The following is a 20,199-nucleotide window of genomic DNA, read 5'->3' on the forward strand; positions in this document are numbered from 1 at the left end:
TGAGGGACACTTGAAAATGCGCAAGTGGTTCGCGTTATTTGAATAGGCCCTTTCGCATCCCTTTAGTTCCAGAACTAAACGTACGGTACTAAAGTACTGGGACGATTTTGCCAGTACCCAGTACCATTTAAAGGGTTGCATTCTCACCGAGAGTATGTACTAAGAAGTGACGTAAGCCGGTCGACAGCGACGTCATTTGTGCGCGGCGTTCAACAACAGAAACAAAGAACAACGTTAACAACAGGCGAATGGAGGACGCTGTGTTCGGAGCGGCGTTTTTGTTGGAAATTCAAATGCAAAAGGAATTGCGATTCCATTTGAGTTTTGGCAGGTTACATGCGCGACGCAGCGAGAGTGAAAAAGCAGACGTGGTAATTAATATTGCTATTTAAATATGACAGGCTCGTAACTCCTAAGACATGGGAAATACAGCTAAAAATGGACTTTGCTTTTTCATTTGAAATTTGTCAGTCACTGTGCGTTCACGAAAGCGAAAATGCAAACGCTAATGCAGGATTTGCAATTGCATTTGGATTATGTCACAATTTATGCGTCCACATATTGAAAACGCAATTGAAAATACAATTTGCAATTCCTTTTGAAAATTGTCCGGAATATCGTTCCATAACATTCCACTTCAACTGCCACTGTCCTTCACACCACTGATTGAATGGTTAATGTGTGGTTGCTCCTGAGTCTGTTCCCCTTTAGTTCAGATAAAGAATCGCAAAGCATTGCTTCTGTGTCTGGGTTACTGGAGTTATATGCAGTTAAACTGTGGGCACTGGGCAGTGCAACTTCAATGCAGTGAATGCAGTGCTACTGTTCAAATGAATAAATGTGTCAAATAGTGCCACCACGTGTCTAATAATTTTAATGATTTAGAGTGCTGTTCATTTAAATGTGAACTGTTCTTTCAATAGTAAATAAATAAATTAAAATTGTTCATAAAAAGTGGGTATCTGGCCAAAAATTAACTTTAAATACATTGTCAAAGTATTAAATGTTTCTACATTGAATTGTGTTTGGCAACCAAGGCGACAGTGGACATTATCTCATCTAACTTTTAAAGTTTTTAATGCAACCTGTTTTGTCAATATTTTCTCAGTGTCCTGACTGTGTACTGTAAGAAACACCAGATGTTAACTACATTTATATGTTTTTAACTTAGTGGATGCTTTCATCACATACATTTAATTAACAGTAGTAGTTTAACATTTTCAGTTTTCAAACTACTACTACTAAACTACTTTACTTAGTTTTGGCTGCAACCAAGAAAAACTCAACTTACAAATGAATGTTACATGAAAATAACCAGGATTAGGTGTTATTTCTAGCATCATACCTGTGCTATCAGAGCATGAAGAGAACATGCCTTTTGTCAGATAACCATATTCCAAAACATTTACCATATTTGGGTCCCCACTGCAGTGCAAACATGGCCATGCACATTTTATAAGAGATAATAAGTAATCTAACTGGTTGATATTCTTTGCAAAAATGTGCTTTGTTGATGTGCTTTGTTTTCTAGAGTTGACTAGACTAGAGTATTCACATCAACTCACAGTCTCCCCTCTGTCTGAAAGAGGTTTTTGTAAACAGAATCTATATACAATTTTTCTGTTAAATATAAAAAGAAAAAACAACTTGATTATTGTGAAGACTGTGAAGAAGAATATTAGGTGAGGGAAGGAGATAAATTGGTGTCTTAAAGGTACAATTTTTTGAAATAGTATAACAAGCACACTAACTATGCAAAATCCAAACTCAGTGTACAGTCTATCTCAGCATACCCTTTCTATAAAATATTTCTCTCTTTCTATAAAAGTTTCAAAATGTGTACACTGGCACCAAAAAGGCTCACTTTAAAATGTTTAAACTTAATTGCATTAGACATAAAATACTTTTGTTACAAGAAAGTCATTCGAATAGCTGTCATTTTGCCACTTCTGCTGATTTTTCTGCTGCTGCCTGTGGTCAACTGCAAAGAGAACCAGCATGTTTTGGTCTTGCTTTGAATGATTCACCAGAGCACGTTATCTCAAAAAATAAATAAATATATAAATAAAAATAAAAATCTTCGATTTACTTGATTTTAGAAAGACAGACAGACAGCTGCATATTTGCTTAATATCACTCAGCTTTATTCATTTATGAGATCTGGATACTTTTCTCAGGCCACATTCACACGACGCTAGAGCTTTCCCTATCCGAACCTTTTTTTTTTTCTTCTAAAAAAAATTCTGTAAACACGGCGTTGTATCAAGAAATATTTGCGTACACACAAAACCACTGAAACCGACTCAAAACGATTTAACATACATGCCAGACCAGTATGTGGTGCTATAATTCTGCCACAGAGAAACACTAAAAATGAAGTTTTTGCAAACATTTTTTTAGAAAATTGCAAAAAGAGAAGACTTGGAGCATGCGCGCTGTATACAAAATTTTTGCTTTAGTCATTTTTTTTTTTTCTTTAGGAAAGCTAGGCTCAGTAGATTCTGCAGCACGAACACAAGCATGTAGTCCGCCGTTGTTATTGTTGTTGGGGTTACGTGACATAGAGGTGCCTGACTAGGGTCGAGACTTGGGGTGATGATATCAGTTTCACAAATAAACGGATTGGCTGTACGCATGAAAATGCAAGGGTGTCGTTTTTAGATTTATTCACTCTGGGACCCGGTTTCCAAAAATAGCGGTTTCAGGCTCCCAAAACTCCGGATCCGTCTGGACGACACGCCAATACGATACAACGTTTTTAAGTAACGTTATATGGCTAAACGTGTCTCCGTGTGGACGGGCTCTCACTCTGCTACTAAGGGTTTGCTTTGCCACTGAAAGATGAAGATTGTGATCTTTTCAGGCCCAAGCTTTGATTGGTTGTTGAAACTCCCCTTTTAGGATAAAAGGCTCTGCGGGAAGTGCAAATTGTATTGCAGACTTTCAAGCCAAGCTTCTTACCAATACTTTCAGCATAATTGCTTGTAATTATTGCTGATTATGAATGATAGGATTGTTAGAATGACTGCTTCTGTATTTCTCTGGTGTCTTTTTTGCCTGGGATCAGCAGAGGCTGGGAAGTTATTAGTAATTCCTTCAGATGGCAGCCACTGGACAGGCATGAGGTCTTCTAGTGGAGGAGTTGGCCATAGAGGAAACCAGGTGGTGGTCGCCATCCCAGAAGCAAATTTGAGCATGGGTCCAGCACAGCACACCACCACCCTGACATATCCAGTACCCTACACCAATGCCCAGCTTCTAGAGCAAGTGAATGCAGGTGATACTACTCTGATGGGTGCAGATGTATCTTCAGATCTAGCCAGGCTTCAGAATATCATCAAAACTATGGATATGCTTAATGCTCTTATAACCCATAACACTGAGGGTTTGCTCTCCAACAAGGACTTGATGAAGAAGCTGCAAGACTACAACTTTGATGCGATTCTCACAAATCCATTTGAGCCTACTGGAACTATTGTTGGTGAATATCTCTCAGTTCCAGCCATTTATATACAAACAAGCAATCCTTGTGGGGCCTATGCTCTTGCCAGTCAATGTCCAGCTCCAGCTCCAATTTGTCACAGCTGAGTCTTCTAATAGCTATTATTTTGCGACTACTGCTGATTTTGCCTGTGTTGTTATCTATAATTATTTTCAAATGTGAAGAGAACTTGCTAGTATCCTAGGTTAAAATTAAAAACACTTTAAAAAGACCCTTTTTAATAATAAAAATCTCTATATGACCTCTATATGCAACTGGGGGAAAAAACTCTCATTAGGTCTTTTCATGATAAATCTGCAGGGCTTTTTCTCTCTTTTTTTAATTTAAGAGATTTTATATATATATATATATATATATACACCAGTGATAAAATGACTGGCCTGCGGTTGCTTCTGAGTCTCTTCTTCTTGGGTTCAGCTCAAACTGGGAAACTGTTGGTTATACCATCAGATGGCAGTCACTGCCACAGTGAAGATGTTTGCCGTGTGTTGCTTGTTCAGATGCACAGCGGGGAGGCGTTTCCTCATCTCAGCGTGCGGACTCACAGGCACATACACACAGGGCCAAGTTATTTTACGCAAAACCAAAAAAACCCGCAATTGGCAAGCGCGTATTGAACCGGATGGGATGTCAGTCACACCGATCAGTTCAATTTTAGATTGAGAAGGCATCTCTAATATATGTACAGCTGGTTAATGAGAGGTCCAAACTACAAGCACCTACAACAGGGTAAATAAAGGTGCTTCTTGTTTTGAGAGGCACAACTTGGCTGTGAGTGCTCCAATCGAGAGCGCGTATTTAGATAGCATCATGTTTGCAGAGAGAGGCTAAAGGTCGGAAAGCTCTTATATGGAAATGTTTGGGTGTGTTTATGCATAAAACATAGGGTGTGGATGCATTCTGTACTGCTAGCAAAGGATCTTTGAGTATTTATGACAACCTTTAACAGTACATATGTAAGTACATTTTAAGAGAATGTGCTAAAGCCGTTGGTAAATATCTGACTGTTTACACCTGCATCATAAAAGTGGTTTGTGAGATTGTAGGTGTTTTAATTATAAAAGAATGTACTCTGTAATCTTTCTCTCAGCACTTTCTTTTACTCTGAGTAGTGTGCATTTGGCTGCTAAGCCCCTCATGACACAGACCTCTCCTATGTGAGAGTTAATGTTTTTGTGTGACTGCCTTGTGTTCCCATGTATATAGTGAGGAGCTGGGAATAATCACTAAATTTGCCGGAGATGTGAGGCAGTCCTACTACTGGCAATCCATTGTGACTTGCAGAATTGTTTTGAGAGTAGCATGCCACTATGTGCAGTATGTCAAACTGCCCCCTTAAATTCTAGAATGATTTATGGTTTTATAAAAATTTGTGAGGGAAACAACCGTTGGAATGGAATACTTGGTGTAGTTTGTTAAAATTACATAATTTACTTATTTTTATTGATTTATTTAATTTATTCAGTTAAAATGCAATTCATACATACAGTGACTTTAAATGTACCTTGCAATGTTTTAAGTTTTTGAGTTCATTTTGATATTTTTTGGAGGCATAAAGTCAAAAAATGTCAGGATGATACAACTGTACTGTATCATAATGAAAAATGAAAAGAATAAAAAAAAAATTAAGAAAAGGGTTATATTCAAGTCATCACAAAACGGAAGTTCTTCTCTATAAGACGACCCCTGCAGACCCTCTAAATATCAGATAAGCTTACCTTTTTATAAAAAGGCAAGTTAGTTTGGTTCATGTGGTGCAATTCCCCAAAAGCATGATTAACCTGTTGCAGACATTTGGTCCTATTTACCTTTGTATGAATAAAGCTATCTCTAGATAAGTCCCATGACAGTAGTAATCTCCTGAAACCATTAACCCAGAGTTGCATTTAACCCACTTGTCAGACTTTAAACTGCAGTGCAGGGTCATCAAGTGATATCAACACTATCTCCCCTTTTGTCTAGTTCTGAGGTCCCTCCTCTTTTGAAAACATTGCCAGCCCTCTTAAATGTATCATATTTCTGTTGTCTGCTGTATGAATGTTAGAAGGATGGTGAGAGCACTGACTGTTCCCGCTCTGGGGCTTCTAGCTTTGCTATGCTTGTTCTCCTCGGAGCCCGTGCAGGCTGGAAAGGTGCTTGTCGTGCCAGTGGATGGCAGCCACTGGTTGAGCATGAAGATCCTGGTGGAAGAGCTTTCTCAGAGGGGACATGAGATGGTAGTCCTGGTTCCTGAAACCAGTGTTCTGATTGGGAAATCTGGCAATTACACCACTAAGTCTTTTCGTGTGCCGTACACCCTTGCTGAACTGAATGCTAACCTGGACCACATAAAAAATAATACATTTGAGAACCCTCCAAAGTTGACTGATATCTTTGGAAATTTGGGGAACCTGATGCGGTTCACAGATATGCAGGTTAAAGCCTGTGAAGGTCTGCTGTATGATGAGTCCCTGATGAAGAGTCTAAGAGAAACAGGATTTGATGTTTTGCTCACTGATCCTTTCCTGCCTTGTGGCACCATCATTGCTGATTCCTTCTCACTTCCTGCCGTTTACTTCTTGCGTGGAATTCCCTGTCGGCTTGATGAGGCAGCCCCGCTCTGGGGCTTCTAGCTTTGCTATGCTTGTTCTCCTCGGAGCCCGTGCAGGCTGGAAAGGTGCTTGTCGTGCCAGTGGATGGCAGCCACTGGTTGAGCATGAAGATCCTGGTGGAAGAGCTTTCTCAGAGGGGACATGAGATGGTAGTCCTGGTTCCTGAAACCAGTGTTCTGATTGGGAAGTCTGGCAATTACACCACTAAGTCTTTTCGTGTGCCGTACACCCTTGCTGAACTGAATGCTAACCTGGACCACATAAAAAATAATACATTTGAGAACCCTCCAAAGTTGACTGATATCTTTGGAAATTTGGGGAACCTGATGCGGTTCACAGATATGCAGGTTAAAGCCTGTGAAGGTCTGCTGTATGATGAGTCCCTGATGAAGAGTCTAAGAGAAACAGGATTTGATGTTTTGCTCACTGATCCTTTCCTGCCTTGTGGCACCATCATTGCTGATTCCTTCTCACTTCCTGCCGTTTACTTCTTGCGTGGAATTCCCTGTCGGCTTGATGAGGCAGCTGCCCAGTGTCCCTCACCTCCGTCTTTTGTCCCGCGCTTGTTCACTGGTTTCTCGGATAAGATGACTTTCCCTCAGCGAGTAAGAAACACGCTTATGACAGTTTTAGAAAAGTCTCTATGCCACCAACTTTTTGCCAGCTTTGATGAACTGGCCAGTAGATATCTCCAGAAGGACACTACATACAAAGAGCTATTAGGTAATTGTGCAGTCTGGCTTCTAAGGTATGACTTTACCTTTGAATTCCCCAAACCTCAAATGCCGAACATGGTCCAAATAGCGGGCATCAACTGTGCTAAGAAGGGTCCACTGACAAAGGTAAGATGTTAATGAACACAGTCATTCTCAGTTGTTCTATGTTGTCTGGTTCACAAAATGCAAATATTTCACATTGTCACAGACATTATATAAAATGTGTAATGCACTTACTGATAAGACTTTACAGTTAATGCAATGTATGTGAATATATATATATATATATATATATATATATACAGAAGAGGCTCCTCTGTCCTCCACTCGTTACCTGTATTAATGGCATCTGTTTGAACTTGTTATCAGTATAAAAGACACCTGTCAATCAAGATTATTGCAATATAATTTAGATTATTGCTAATCTGTTTTTAACATTTTCAAGTTGTAATGAATTAACAATGATCAATATTATATTATTAAATTAACATTAACCTAGATTTAATCACTGCTGTCATACTGTAAATGTGTATTGCTAGTTACAATTTAACCTTTAAATAAAAATACTTGTACTAATAAACCATTGGATTCCTACATCAGCACTATTGCATTTTCATGGTCAAATCAGAAAGATGATTTGTATTCTGTGCAAATTCATCAGTATAAAAGTTTTTCAGGGTTTTAGAGCGTGTTTGCAGAAGGCTATTTAGACCCTAAGCAAAATATTATTCACTGCATTTTCTGAAAACTAGAGTGGACTACTCTACTCTTACCTGCTATGTAATCCTTGCCCTAAACCTGACAGGTTAGAGTTGTAGGTCTAAGTCAACATACCCTGGTCCTTTTGATGCCATGAATTCTTGAATTTATGTGCAGTAATACTAGAACCTGATGCGTGTTCTTTGAAAGAGCATTTTTAACGTTTACTGTCCCTGGCATGTTACATCACACAATGTTCATTAAACAGCGCCAGGACAACCAAGATCTAATTTGGAATTCTCAGAATTTACTGGAACAAGTATAAAAACAAAATCATAACACTACACGTGTTGTGAATTGGGCAGAAACTTTCCATGGGAAGTTCTCTTGTGTGGATAAATATGAATAATCCACAAACATTTATTAGTGATTGAGACACATATGCTTCAGTGCCATATTTGGACTGAGCACATTCTACTATCTGTAAATATCGCCACCCCTATGAACCTTGTCGTCACTTTTTTTAAGATGGTACTTTAACCTGTGTGGTTACTCTGAAGTGTATTTCTTCCTTAATCTCTTTCAACTGCCACTGCCCTTCACACATCTGATAAAATGGCTAGCTTGTGGTTGCTCTTGGATCTTTTACTTTCTAGTTCAGCTGAAGCTGGGAAACTGTTGCTAATACCATCAGATGGCAGTCACTGGTTAGGGATGAAGCCTATTGTAGAGGAGCTGGGGAGGAGAGGAAACCAAGTGGTGGTTGTCATCCCAGAGGTGAGTCTGAGTATGGGTCCTTCAGAGCAAACCACCACTCTGACATATCCAGTGAACTACACCAAGGCTGAATTAGAAGCGAACTTAGCAGATCAGTTAAACACAATTCTGAGCATTGATATCTCTACAGACCTGGCCAAGTTCCAGTCATTCATCATCTCACTGGATGTATTGCCGATGTTTATTTTGAGGAACACAGAGGGTCTGCTCTTCAACAAGGACTTGATGAAGAAACTGCAAGACTACAACTTTGATGCAATTCTCACAGATCCGTTTGAGCCTGTTGGAGCTATAGCTGGTGAATATCTCTCAGTTCCAGCTATTTATATGCTAATAAATCATCCTTGTGGTGTCGATACTCTTGCCAGTCAATGTCCAGCTCCAGCTTCTTATGTTCCACAAGCTTTTACTCACTTTACTGACCACATGAATCTTTGGCAAAGAAATCTGAACCTGGTAAGGACTCTGCTTCAGCCCATGGCTTGTGGGCGTATGTTTGCTCGTGCAGATGAGATTGCCTCACATGTACTTCAGAGAAAAACATCAATGATGGAGATCATGAGCCGTGCAGCTCTCTGGTTTTTGCGTTTCGACTTTGCTGTGGAATTCCCACGTCCAGTGATGCCAAACATGATTGGAGCAACAGTTAGCCAAAAACCTAAACCTCTGTCACAAGCAAGTCTTCTTGTTCTTAATAAGCTTACTATACTAGTAAGTGCTGTATCTGTAATTTGATTAAAACAACAACAACAACTTGTTTTCTTAATCTCTGTAGTTATCCTGGAATAGAAAAGAGCCAGCAATGTGTAAATTTCCAGTAAGACGGGATAAGCAAGGTTATCAAAATAATATCTGTGAAGAACACTTAAAAGACTTAAAGAACTACAAGTATGGCTGAGAAGCTGTTGCTGATGCCTATAGATGGCAGACGCTGGACCCTACTATGTTAGTAGTGTCTAGTAGTATTATACTCTTACTATACTCTTACTTTTGCTGCTGCTATATCTTTATATAGCAGAAATAGTAAGAGTTGTACGATATTTCAAATTCAGCAATTTAGTCCAAAAGCACTGAGACCTTTCACTTTTGTACAATTGCGCTTGTCTGTGCATTAATGGTGGGGATTTTTCAGTAAGACTCTCTGCAGATTGCTTAGATGCGCCAGTAGGTGACACTAAAGTATATAGAAATAGCCACATTCTTTCATCTTTCATATATACAATTTTTTTTATAACCAGAGAAAAGGAGATAGATACTAGATTTGATGTTAAGTATGGTATGTACACATTCTGAATCTGTACTTTATGATAGCAGCAAGTATCTATGCATATTCATGACAACACTGAAAAGTACATTTAATTTGTTGTAGTTATAAAAGCTTTTAGACCTGCTAGAGCCACTGGTAAATATCTGACTTTTTCCACCAGCATCATGAAAGTATGAAGACTCATCATGTTAGACCATGTTAGACTGTCAAACACATTTCTTTGCTTTAGACTTGGTTTCAACATATTGTTTTTCCTCCATTGTCAGTATTTTAATTATCAGCTCCTTTGTCCATTGCAACATAATCTTTACAATAGGCAATTTTTGCCAATGAATCAAGAAGGATTCAGTAGAGAACAGTAGTGATGGCAAAGTGAAGCGTTCTTAACCAGTGAAGCTTTCAACACAATTGTATTGGAAAAAGGTTCATCACTCGAAGCTTTTCAACACGGTTTATGTTGTCATAAAATCGAATTACACCTTCCAAATTTCTGTGTTCCATTACAGCCGCTGGTTTCACATCTGGTTCTACAACTGATTCTATATTTTATTTTATTAAATATAAATAATGGTCATTGTCAACGTCATTCATTTGTGTCGGTGTAATCATTACACCGACACAAATGAATGACTTTGACAATGACCATTACACTGTAATGGCACTAAAATAAGAAAAATAAATGAAACATAAATTCATAAATTAAATCTGCTATCTGTCTATTATAACTCTGCCTCAGTCTTATTTCATTTGCGCTTAATAATTACGATATTGAAAAAAAAAATGCTAACGCATTATAAAGTAATATAATGTAAAGGAAACGGCGCTGAGGTTCGCATCATTTGAACCAGATAATGAAGCAGTCACGTGGTTTTCAGACGAACGAAGTTTCAAATGTCATAGACCACGTGCTTTTGGCAAAACGAATCAAGCTCTGATATAGTGCTTTGGTCCAGTAGCCCCTTACTGCAGAACAAAGATCCAGGGGGCGTGGTTGGATCCACATCTAAGGGGTGGAGATGGGTGGGTTTAGGGATCAGGTGGTGGAGACGGGTAGGTTTAGGGATCAGGGGGTGGAGACGGGTAGGTTTAGGTATATGTAAGGTGGGAGGAGTTGGATCTGGATCCAACCACGCCCCCCTGGATCTTGTGTTCTGCAGTGAGGACCATCTCCTTTGGTGTGAATTGTGTTGTTTTTTATACAAGCTTCGGAGCTTCTGTGTTGAGTGTAACATCACTAGTGAACAGGTCCTCATGTGTAAAAACATGTGCTCTGTAATCTTTCTCTCAGCACTTTCTTTCATTCAGACTGGAGTGCTTTTGACCACCTCAGCCCTCGTATTTGTAAAAACATTTGTTCATGTTTTTGTGTGACTGCCATGTGTTCCCATGTGTATAGGGAGGAGCTGTGAATAATCACTGAGATTGCACAATATGTAAGGTAATCCTACTGCCAAACCATTGTGACTTGCAGAATTGTTTTGAAAGTAGCATGCCACTATACGTGTCAAAAGGTACAGATAAAAGCAATAACTTAAACCTCTAACAAACTCTGACAAAGGTAAAGATAAAACACATGACATCATAGAGATGACTCCGGCAGACCCTCATGACAGTGTGTCAAGGTCAGAAAGTTTAATAGAATTACTTTATCTCAGGTTCATGTTGCACAGCTCCCCAAAATCATGATATTTATTGAAAAACCTTTTACCATTAGTATATTAATCTACACCATTGTCTCTAGATAACTCCTATGACAGTTCTTATATGCTTGTATGCTCTTGAAATAATTAACTCAGGACTACATTTAACCCACTTGTCAGACTTTAAACTGCATTGCAATGATATCATGTCAGAGAGTAAAAGTCTTTGAGTTCATTGGTTCATTTAAATCATGCCAGTGACCATTCAAAACTCACTCCCCTTTTGTCTAGTTTTGAGGCCCCACCTCTTTTGAAAACATTGCCAGCCCTCTTAAATGTATCATATTTCTGTAGTCTGCTGTATGAATGTTAGAAGGATGGTGAGAGCACTGACTGTTCCCGCTCTGGGGCTTCTAGCTTTGCTATGCTTGTTCTCCTCGGAGCCCGTGCAGGCTGGAAAGGTGCTTGTCGTGCCAGTGGATGGCAGCCACTGGTTGAGCATGAAGATCCTGGTGGAAGAGCTTTCTCGGAGGGGACATGAGATGGTAGTCCTGGTCCCTGAAACCAGTGTTCTGATTGGGAAGTCTGGTAATTACACCACTAAGTCTTTTCGTGTGCCGTACACCCTTGCTGATCTGAAGGACAACTTGGACAACATAGAGAAGAATGCATTTGAGAAGCCTCCAAAATTGACTGATATTGTTGAGAATGTAGGGAACCTGATTCAGTTCTTGAATATGCAGGTGAAAGCCTGTGAAGGGCTGCTGTATGACGAGTCCCTGATGAAGAGTCTTAGCGAAACAGGATTTGATGTTGTGCTCACTGATCCTTTCCTGCCCTGTGGCACAATCATTGCCGATTCGTTCTCGATTCCCTCCGTTTACTTCCTGCGATTGATTCCCTGTTTGCTTGATGAGGCAGCCACCCAGTGCCCCTCACCTCCATCTTTTGTCCCACGCTTCTTCACTGGTTTCTCGGATAAGATGACTTTCCATCAAAGAGTAGAAAACACGCTTATGACAGTTTTTGAAGCTTTCCTTTGCCGCAAGCTGTTTGCTGGCACTGATGAACTGGCCAGTAGATATCTGCAGAAGGACACTACATACAAAGAGCTATTAAGTCACGGTGCAGTCTGGCTTTTTAGATACGACTTTACCTTTGAATTCCCCAAACCACAAATGCCAAACATGGTCCAAATAGGGGGCATCAACTGTGCTAAGAAGGGTCCACTGACAAAGGTAAGATGTTAATGAACACAGTCATTCTCAGTTGTTCACTGGTTGACTGAAATTTATAGCATTTATTTATGCAAATTCATCAGTTTAATACTTCGAGCAGTTAAAGCTTTTAGGCCATATTTGCAGTAGGCTATTTAGACATTTATTTAAAATATTATCCATGATTATTATTAGAGCTGTTGGTCAAATTAGAAGCTGTTGGTCCAGGTCAAGATTACATAATCCATGTTGATATTAGAACATGTGATGTACTCTGTAGCCTACATTTGAAGAGATGTTACATCACATGATGTTCATTAAACAGTTACAGTTACTCAGAGCTTGTCTATACTGACATTGTTGAAGAGTGCCAACCTACACAATCATGAACAATGTTTAAATATCTAATTGCAGTCCACTATGGCCATAGTCTGTACTTCTGAATATGTGTAAAATTCCATTAAACATTGTAACTCTTGGAGAGTCAGTTTAAGAGTTTAGATATTGTGCATGATTTTCTAAAGCAGCATGAATTTAATTGCAGGAAAAGGTTTTTTCTTCCTTTTCAACTTTCGACTATAATCTTTAAGAGGAAGTGAGGTGCCCCTATGTGTTTACAGCATGAAGCACCAGGGGAAAAGCTTTTTGTAATGTTGTGCACTGTTAAGGAAAAGAGAGCTAATTATTATTTTACCAAGAGGTATATCTAATAACTAAAACAATTGAACTCTGAGTGTTAGGTCAAAGAAAAGCATTTGCTAATTGTTGGAGTATGCTGCTTTTGAACGAGTTTGAATATGCAAGTTCATGTGGGTATCTGTGTGAGCAAAACAAAAAAAGGAAGGAAGGAAAAGGGGAGTTTACAGTGAAAGCTTGCTCCATTATGTCCTTAGAACATGATACCGGTGTTCAGTGCTGACATCTGTTCTCTGTGCAGGAGCTGGAGGAGTTTGTGAATGGTTCTGGAGAGCATGGGTTTGTGGTCTTCACTCTTGGCTCCATGGTGTCACAGTTACCCGAGGCCAAAGCCAGAGAGTTCTTTGAGGCTTTTAGGCAGATACCTCAGAGGGTAAGTGAGGATTGATTTTGAAATGCAAACTTGAATGTTACATTATGATGATCGTGTTTGAGTAAGGGTCAAGTTGGGTCAAAGTAAGGCCAGCCATATATTTTTGTGAAACAAAAATAATGTTCCGCAAGTTAATGCATGTCATCATATGTTTAGGACTGCATGGCTGCATATTATTAACCTTCATGATTTTTTTTTTATTTGTAGGTGCTATGGAGGTACACTGGACCAGTCCCTGAAAATGCTCCAAAGAATGTCAAACTGATGAAGTGGCTGCCACAAAATGATCTCTTGGGTATGTGTATATTCTCCTTTGACCCTCTAACCCTCCTGGGAGACATTTTATTTATAGAAATGAGATGTTTTTGGCATTGCTGAAAAGAGTCAACGAATACATGATGTTTGAATTATCATGCCATATTATAATTGACTACAAAATCAACTGCTAACACACTAATACACTGAATGTGTTTTCCTTTACATTGTAGGCCATCCTAAGGTTAAGGCTTTTATTACACATGGTGGATCACATGGAATCTATGAAGGAATCTGTCATGGGGTGCCAATGGTGATGCTTCCTCTGTTTGGAGACCAAGGGGATAACGTTCATCGCTTAGTGTCTCGAGGAGTTGCAGAAACCCTGAGTATCTATGATCTGACCTCAGAAAAACTACTGGTTGCATTGAGAAAAGTCATCAATGACAAAAGGTAAACATAAGAAAAATGTTCAGCCTCTGCATGAAATCAATTTATGCACTAATCAATTTATATTCATGAAATAGTATTGAACTCAGAGTGGAATATTAGACTGTAAAAATGACTTTTCAAAGTTGTATAAAAGAATATTGGAGTAGCCTATGTATTATATAAATAAAAATTATATGTGAAATTTACTAGCAATTTCTGAGTGAGAATCGTTTCTAAGTATATCATCCACCAAAATGTTTTCAGTGTGTAGATTATTGTAAAGACTGCAGTCCTTTTGTATACCTACCACAAAATGTAAACATAATTACTCCATCTTTGACTCCACAGCTACAAGGAGAAGATGACAGAGCTTTCAGCTATTCATAGAGACCGTCTCATTGAGCCTCTGGACCTGGCTGTGTTCTGGACGGAGTTTGTTATGAGACACAAAGGGGCAGCGCATCTCAGACCTGCAGCCCACGAGCTGAACTGGATTCAGTATCATTCTCTGGATGTCATTGGCTTTCTCATTCTCATTCTAGTGACTGTTATTTTTGTGACTGTCAAAAGCTGCATGTTCTGTTTCAGGAAATTCTTCAAGAAAACTCAGAAAAAGAAGAAGGAGTAGATATATTAAGACAATTTTTGTTCTTTTTTCGTGGGGTGATTGTTTAGAGCAGGGGTCACCAAACTTGGTCCTGGAGGGCCGGTGTCCTGCAGAGTTTAGCTTCGACTTGCCTCAACACACCTGCCTGGAAGTTTCAAGTACCTAGTAAGACCTTGATTAACTGGTTCAGGTGTGTTTGATTAGGGTTGATGCTAAACTCTGCAGGACAGGTCACTTAGGCAAAGGTAGGTGACCGCCTTGGGCCCCCAAAAGCCAAGGGCCCCTTAAAATACTTTTTCATATATGAGATGCGTGTTCAGTGCGGACGCAGAAGTGGATGCCTTGATGTTCATTACCACGACAACCATCTGTGCGTCCACGTTGAACGTGCTTCTTGTAGCAAATGTAGGGCCCTATGAATTTCCCGAGTAAATAGTATTTTTTGCCATTTAGTATTCACATACACTAGTCCATAATGCAGTCTGATTGAAGTATACTGACATGCATTTGATTTATTCATTCAAATTTGGACAAATTCCTTGACATTCCTCGTTATACAGTAAACTTCTGTTGTGTAGCACTTTGAATGTACAAAATTATAGGGTTTATTTAATTTCATTGGAACAAAAGATTGATTAATGTTTTTGCCATCATTTGATTACCAGAAAAAAATTTAAATACACAACACAGAATTCTAAAAAATAAATAAATAAAAATAATTTAAAAAAAAATTCATAAGGCCCTATTGTTGTATAAATAGTAATTAAATTTAAGTTTGGGCTCTGTTGTTAACTATAACCTTATAGTGATGTAAAAGAGCTCCCTATAGTTTAGATCAGTGATGGGTAAACTTGGCCCTTCCAGGCCACTTTCCTGCAGATATTTGATTCAACCCTGATATGACTCACCTTCCTGTAGCCTTCTAGTCTTGAAGACAATGATTAGCTGGTTCAGGTGTGTTTGATTAGGGTTGGAGCTAACCTGAAGGAAAGTGGTCTGGAAGGGCCAAGTTTGCCCACCCCTGGTTTAGAGCATAAGATGAGGTAGATTTTTATCCTGAAGAAAATTTGAATTATAACGGAATTTATTTAAAGAAAGAGCAATTTGTTCAGTAAAGAATTTTATGTTTAGTTTTTCTCCCTGCTGTACCGAAACTGTACTGAATCGTGACATTAAAACTGAGGTACGTACCGAACTGTCATGTTTGTGTACCGTTACACCCCTATTGTATACAAATTAATAAATTAAGTTGTTTTTATGAATTCAATTAATTAGATATGTTTTTGATTAAACCATTAAAATGGAATACAGATAATTTAAATGGAAAGCACAGAATATGGGCCCTAAGAATGTAATTTTTCTTTAATTTTAATAAACTGTTGTTAAACAAGTTTAATGATTTCAGTTAAGTAGACATGCTTTTTGATTCAAATTTAATATAACCATCCAGAAAAATAAAAACCTGGAAAAAAAACTTAATTAGTGAACAATAAAACTGATTTCATAGGGCCCTACTATGGGATCAGATTCCCGTCTAAAGTATTGCAGTCACGGATAAAAAAAAATAAGCGTGAAAACAAAATTTAAAAACGCAAGTAAAAATATATTGCACAAGATTTCAAAATGAAAGCAAAGTTTTCAGTATATAGCAAACAATGGTCACGGATAGAAAAATAAGTGTAAATCAGAAAAATTAATAACGCATTTTTAAAAAGTAAGCATGAATCAAAACTATTTTAAAATCATATTGCACAAAATTGAAATATTAATGCAAAATTATCTGACTTGCGCACAAAATCAAATTGTCCTTGTTTATATTTCTCAGTTTTTTCTGCTCTCAGACATTTTCTGCTCATATTTTAATTTTTTGTATGCTTATGCTGTTTTCTGCGCTTGCTTTTCCAAATGTTGCGGTTAGAGTTTCATGTAAATCAGGGTGTGTTTAAGCATCATCATTGGTCCACTAGTTCTTGATTGACAGCTCCTCCTCTAGCCAATCAGTCGAAGAGGGGCGTTGACGTCACTCCAATGTGCCTCATTAACTGCTGATGCTCAGTGTTGTTCACTTGCACAGGTGATAATGGATAACTGTCAGCTGGGAAACATCTTTCCATACAGGACACGGTTATATGTGTCTGTTGCCTTGTCCAAATACACACACTTGTGGTCTTTGCACTTGACCACTTATATGACATATTTGCTGTATTTGGCCCAAGTGTTCAAGTGAGCATGAAGACCACAAGTGTGTGTACAACTTTACATTGCCTGATGGGACACACTTATAGTGTTGTAAAAACGCAAAGTGTTTACAGAGTTTTATTATTATTTTCAATACTTTGCATTTTAAAATCAACTTCTAAATGTCTATATAGTCCTAAATGTCCCTATAGATGACACAATTTAATTAAGTGATAAAAAGCAGTTGCAAATGTTGTACAAAAATAAATATACTAATCTTTGCAGCAATAAAATGTGTGGCACTTTGTTTTACTACCAAATTATATGTAATATCTTATTATGAATAATATTTAACTTACATTGGAAAGGTTTCCGTGACCTTGGCAAAAAGTCTCACAATTTATTTCCAGAACATGATGCATGATGGGATACACTAACCCTCAAATAGCGCTCCGGCGCGGTATTCGAGATAGTGTGGGTTTAGTGTGTGTTAAGGGCACTGCGCTTTGGTATTTTTAAGACCTGGGACAGTCGCACGCACGCGCTCTCAAGTGGTCAAGACTGCAAGTGTGGGTACGTGAAAACAAAATTTAAAAACGCAAGTAAAAATATATTGCACAAGATTTCAAAATGAAAGCAAAGTTTTCAGTATATAGCAAACAATGGTCACGGATAGAAAAATAAGTGTAAATCAGAAAAATTAATAACGCATTTTTAAAAAGTAAGCATGAATCAAAACTATTTTAAAATCATATTGCACAAAATTGAAATATTAATGCAAAATTATCTGACTTGCGCACAAAATCAAATTGTCCTTGTTTATATTTCTCAGTTTTTTCTGCTCTCAGACATTTTCTGCTCATATTTAAATTTTTTGTATGCTTATGCTGTTTTGCTTTTCCAAATGTTGCGGTTAGAGTTTCATGTAAATCAGGGTGTGTTTAAGCATCATCATTGGTCCACTAGTTCTTGATTGACAGCTCCTCCTCTAGCCAATCAGTCGAAGAGGGGCGTTGACGTCACTCCAATGTGCCTCATTAACTGCTGATGCTCAGTGTTGTTCACTTGCACAGGTGATAATGGATAACTGTCAGCTGGGAAACATCTTTCCATACAGGACACGGTTATATGTGTCTGTTGCCTTGTCCAAATACACACACTTGTGGTCTTTGCACTTGACCACTTATATGACATATTTGCTGTATTTGGCCCAAGTGTTCAAGTGAGCATGAAGACCACAAGTGTGTGTACAACTTTACATTGCCTGATGGGACACACTTATAGTGTTGTAAAAACGCAAAGTGTTTACAGAGTTTTATTATTATTTTCAATACTTTGCATTTTAAAATCAACTTCTAAATGTCTATATAGTCCTAAATGTCCCTATAGATGACACAATTTAATTAAGTGATAAAAAGCAGTTGCAAATGTTGTACAAAAATAAATATACTAATCTTTGCAGCAATAAAATGTGTGGCACTTTGTTTTACTACCAAATTATATGTAATATCTTATTATGAATAATATTTAACTTACATTGGAAAGGTTTCCGTGACCTTGGCAAAAAGTCTCACAATTTATTTCCAGAACATGATGCATGATGGGATACACTAACCCTCAAATAGCGCTCCGGCGCGGTATTCGAGATAGTGTGGGTTTAGTGTGTGTTAAGGGCACTGCGCTTTGGTATTTTTAAGACCTGGGACAGTCGCACGCACGCGCTCTCAAGTGGTCAAGACTGCAAGTGTGGGTATTTGGACAAGGGGTGTCTGTCACTGCTGTAGGCCTACCTGGCGATCCATTGTGGTTATATTCACCTGTATTTATTCGCCTATGGCCACATCGCAAAAGGGAGCAGCCACAATATGCACCGGCCTCGCAAAGTCACTGATGTGCCTGGCTCGCCTTTACCTGACTGATAATAAATCTTATGGTTATTACTGTTAGGAGAGGATGATATGAGTAAGAGTAATACATCCCAGTCACAATTGTTTAGTTTGCTGTATTGCTCGTAATTGTTAACTGTCTGTAGGCAATATTTTGCTTATTTTTTATCATGTATTGTTTTTTTGTAAACAGCTTTGCAGCTTTTTCTTTCATGTACAGTATGTAATTGACAAGGTTGATGGTTTTGTAAGATTTAGTACATTTTGTGTTACTCTGAGATTATAAAATTACATTAAGCAATGTCACGAGGAAGAGTGTTTTCCCCGGCTATCAGCTCCACTGAAAATCTTTATTGAACTGTAGTATAAAATCAGTATAACAAGAGGTACATTTTGAGTGAGTTTAATATTGTAAATATTTACTAATTTTGCACTATTTTGATGAAGATTCCAAACAAAGCCACAGCAGAACAGTGTCCTATAAGCAACACAGCAGTCTTTCATATTGAATGATTCACTTTATTCTTCACTGAATGAATCTGCCGTTTGAATGAATGATTTAATGTCTAAAGATACTTGCCGCCACCTGCTGGCTGTTTTACTTTCATTTTGTTGCTGTATTCTAACGTTATATATTTAAAACTACCAAAAGGAACAAACTTACAAAGTCAGGAACACATCAACTCTACAAGAAGCTCTCTTTGAGGAGAACGGAAAAGAATGACAGCTTCAGCTGCATGTTGCCCACACACACCTAACAATGGCAGCTAAATAATGATTCAGTGCACCTGAGGAGACTTGGCTTCACCCATGGCTGGCTAGGTCATGTGACCACCTGGGAATTCTCAACAGTAATTGCTCACAGTAATTCCATTAGCAGTGTACAATTTCACTCTAAATCTAATGCAGTTGCCTTGCTGTTCCTACAGAGGGAAGTCTCAGTGTTGGAAACTGTGAGCCATGCAAGGTTTTGGATTGTAAATTGAATAACCAATCATGCCAAACATTATCACAATTTGGAAGATTACCTGATCAAAAATGCTTCTATCCCTATAAGTATACATGTTGATAGGCCAGTATTTTAATGCTCTTTGATTTTTATCTTCAAGCTCAGGCTTCACTTTTTAAAAAGAAACGTTTAAAAGAGCACAATTTGGAAGCTGGTATGTGTTTGCAGTACACAAGCCACGGTTAAGACAGCTGACTCCACTGTGATGTGACGTCCCCACCCCTCCCCCCCTCGCCTCGCTCTCTCTCTCTCACACACACGATGCGCAAAACTCTGCATTTGAACGGTCAATAGCAAATACTTAAACTAATAACAAAACAGTAGCGGATTCAGAAGCGCCAGATTGTCATAGCA

General features: G+C 38.4%; 3 protein-coding genes and 1 pseudogene across 3 annotated transcripts; all 4 read left to right on the forward strand.

Annotated features, from left to right (window-relative positions):
• Positions 1 to 3,000: 3,000 nt before the first annotated feature.
• On the forward strand, positions 3,001 to 3,588 carry LOC107558037 (UDP-glucuronosyltransferase 1-1-like). The gene has a single exon (XM_016241643.1). The coding sequence runs from the start codon at positions 3,001 to 3,003 to the stop codon at positions 3,586 to 3,588; it is 588 nt and encodes a 195-aa protein (XP_016097129.1).
• Positions 3,589 to 5,491: 1,903 nt separating this feature from the next.
• On the forward strand, positions 5,492 to 6,947 carry LOC107558046 (UDP-glucuronosyltransferase 1-6-like). Its single transcript, XM_016241653.1, has 2 exons — positions 5,492 to 5,634; positions 6,159 to 6,947. Exons 1-2 carry the CDS (start codon positions 5,509 to 5,511, stop codon positions 6,945 to 6,947), a joined length of 915 nt encoding a protein of 304 aa, XP_016097139.1. The 5' UTR covers positions 5,492 to 5,508.
• A 445-nt stretch (positions 6,948 to 7,392) lies between these two features.
• On the forward strand, positions 7,393 to 9,081 carry LOC107558045 (UDP-glucuronosyltransferase 1-5 pseudogene; annotated as a pseudogene).
• A 2,207-nt stretch (positions 9,082 to 11,288) lies between these two features.
• On the forward strand, positions 11,289 to 15,392 carry LOC107558044 (UDP-glucuronosyltransferase-like). Its single transcript, XM_016241652.1, has 6 exons — positions 11,289 to 12,430; positions 13,347 to 13,478; positions 13,686 to 13,773; positions 13,967 to 14,186; positions 14,514 to 14,812; positions 15,173 to 15,392. Exons 1-5 carry the CDS (start codon positions 11,528 to 11,530, stop codon positions 14,791 to 14,793), a joined length of 1,623 nt encoding a protein of 540 aa, XP_016097138.1. The 5' UTR covers positions 11,289 to 11,527; the 3' UTR covers positions 14,794 to 14,812; positions 15,173 to 15,392.
• The last annotated feature ends 4,807 nt before the right edge of the window (positions 15,393 to 20,199 follow it).

Source organism: Sinocyclocheilus grahami, unplaced genomic scaffold (genome assembly GCF_001515645.1).
Source record: "Sinocyclocheilus grahami isolate Dianchi unplaced genomic scaffold, SAMN03320097.WGS_v1.1 scaffold630.1, whole genome shotgun sequence".
In the NCBI taxonomy this organism is placed as follows: Eukaryota; Metazoa; Chordata; class Actinopteri; order Cypriniformes; family Cyprinidae; genus Sinocyclocheilus; species Sinocyclocheilus grahami.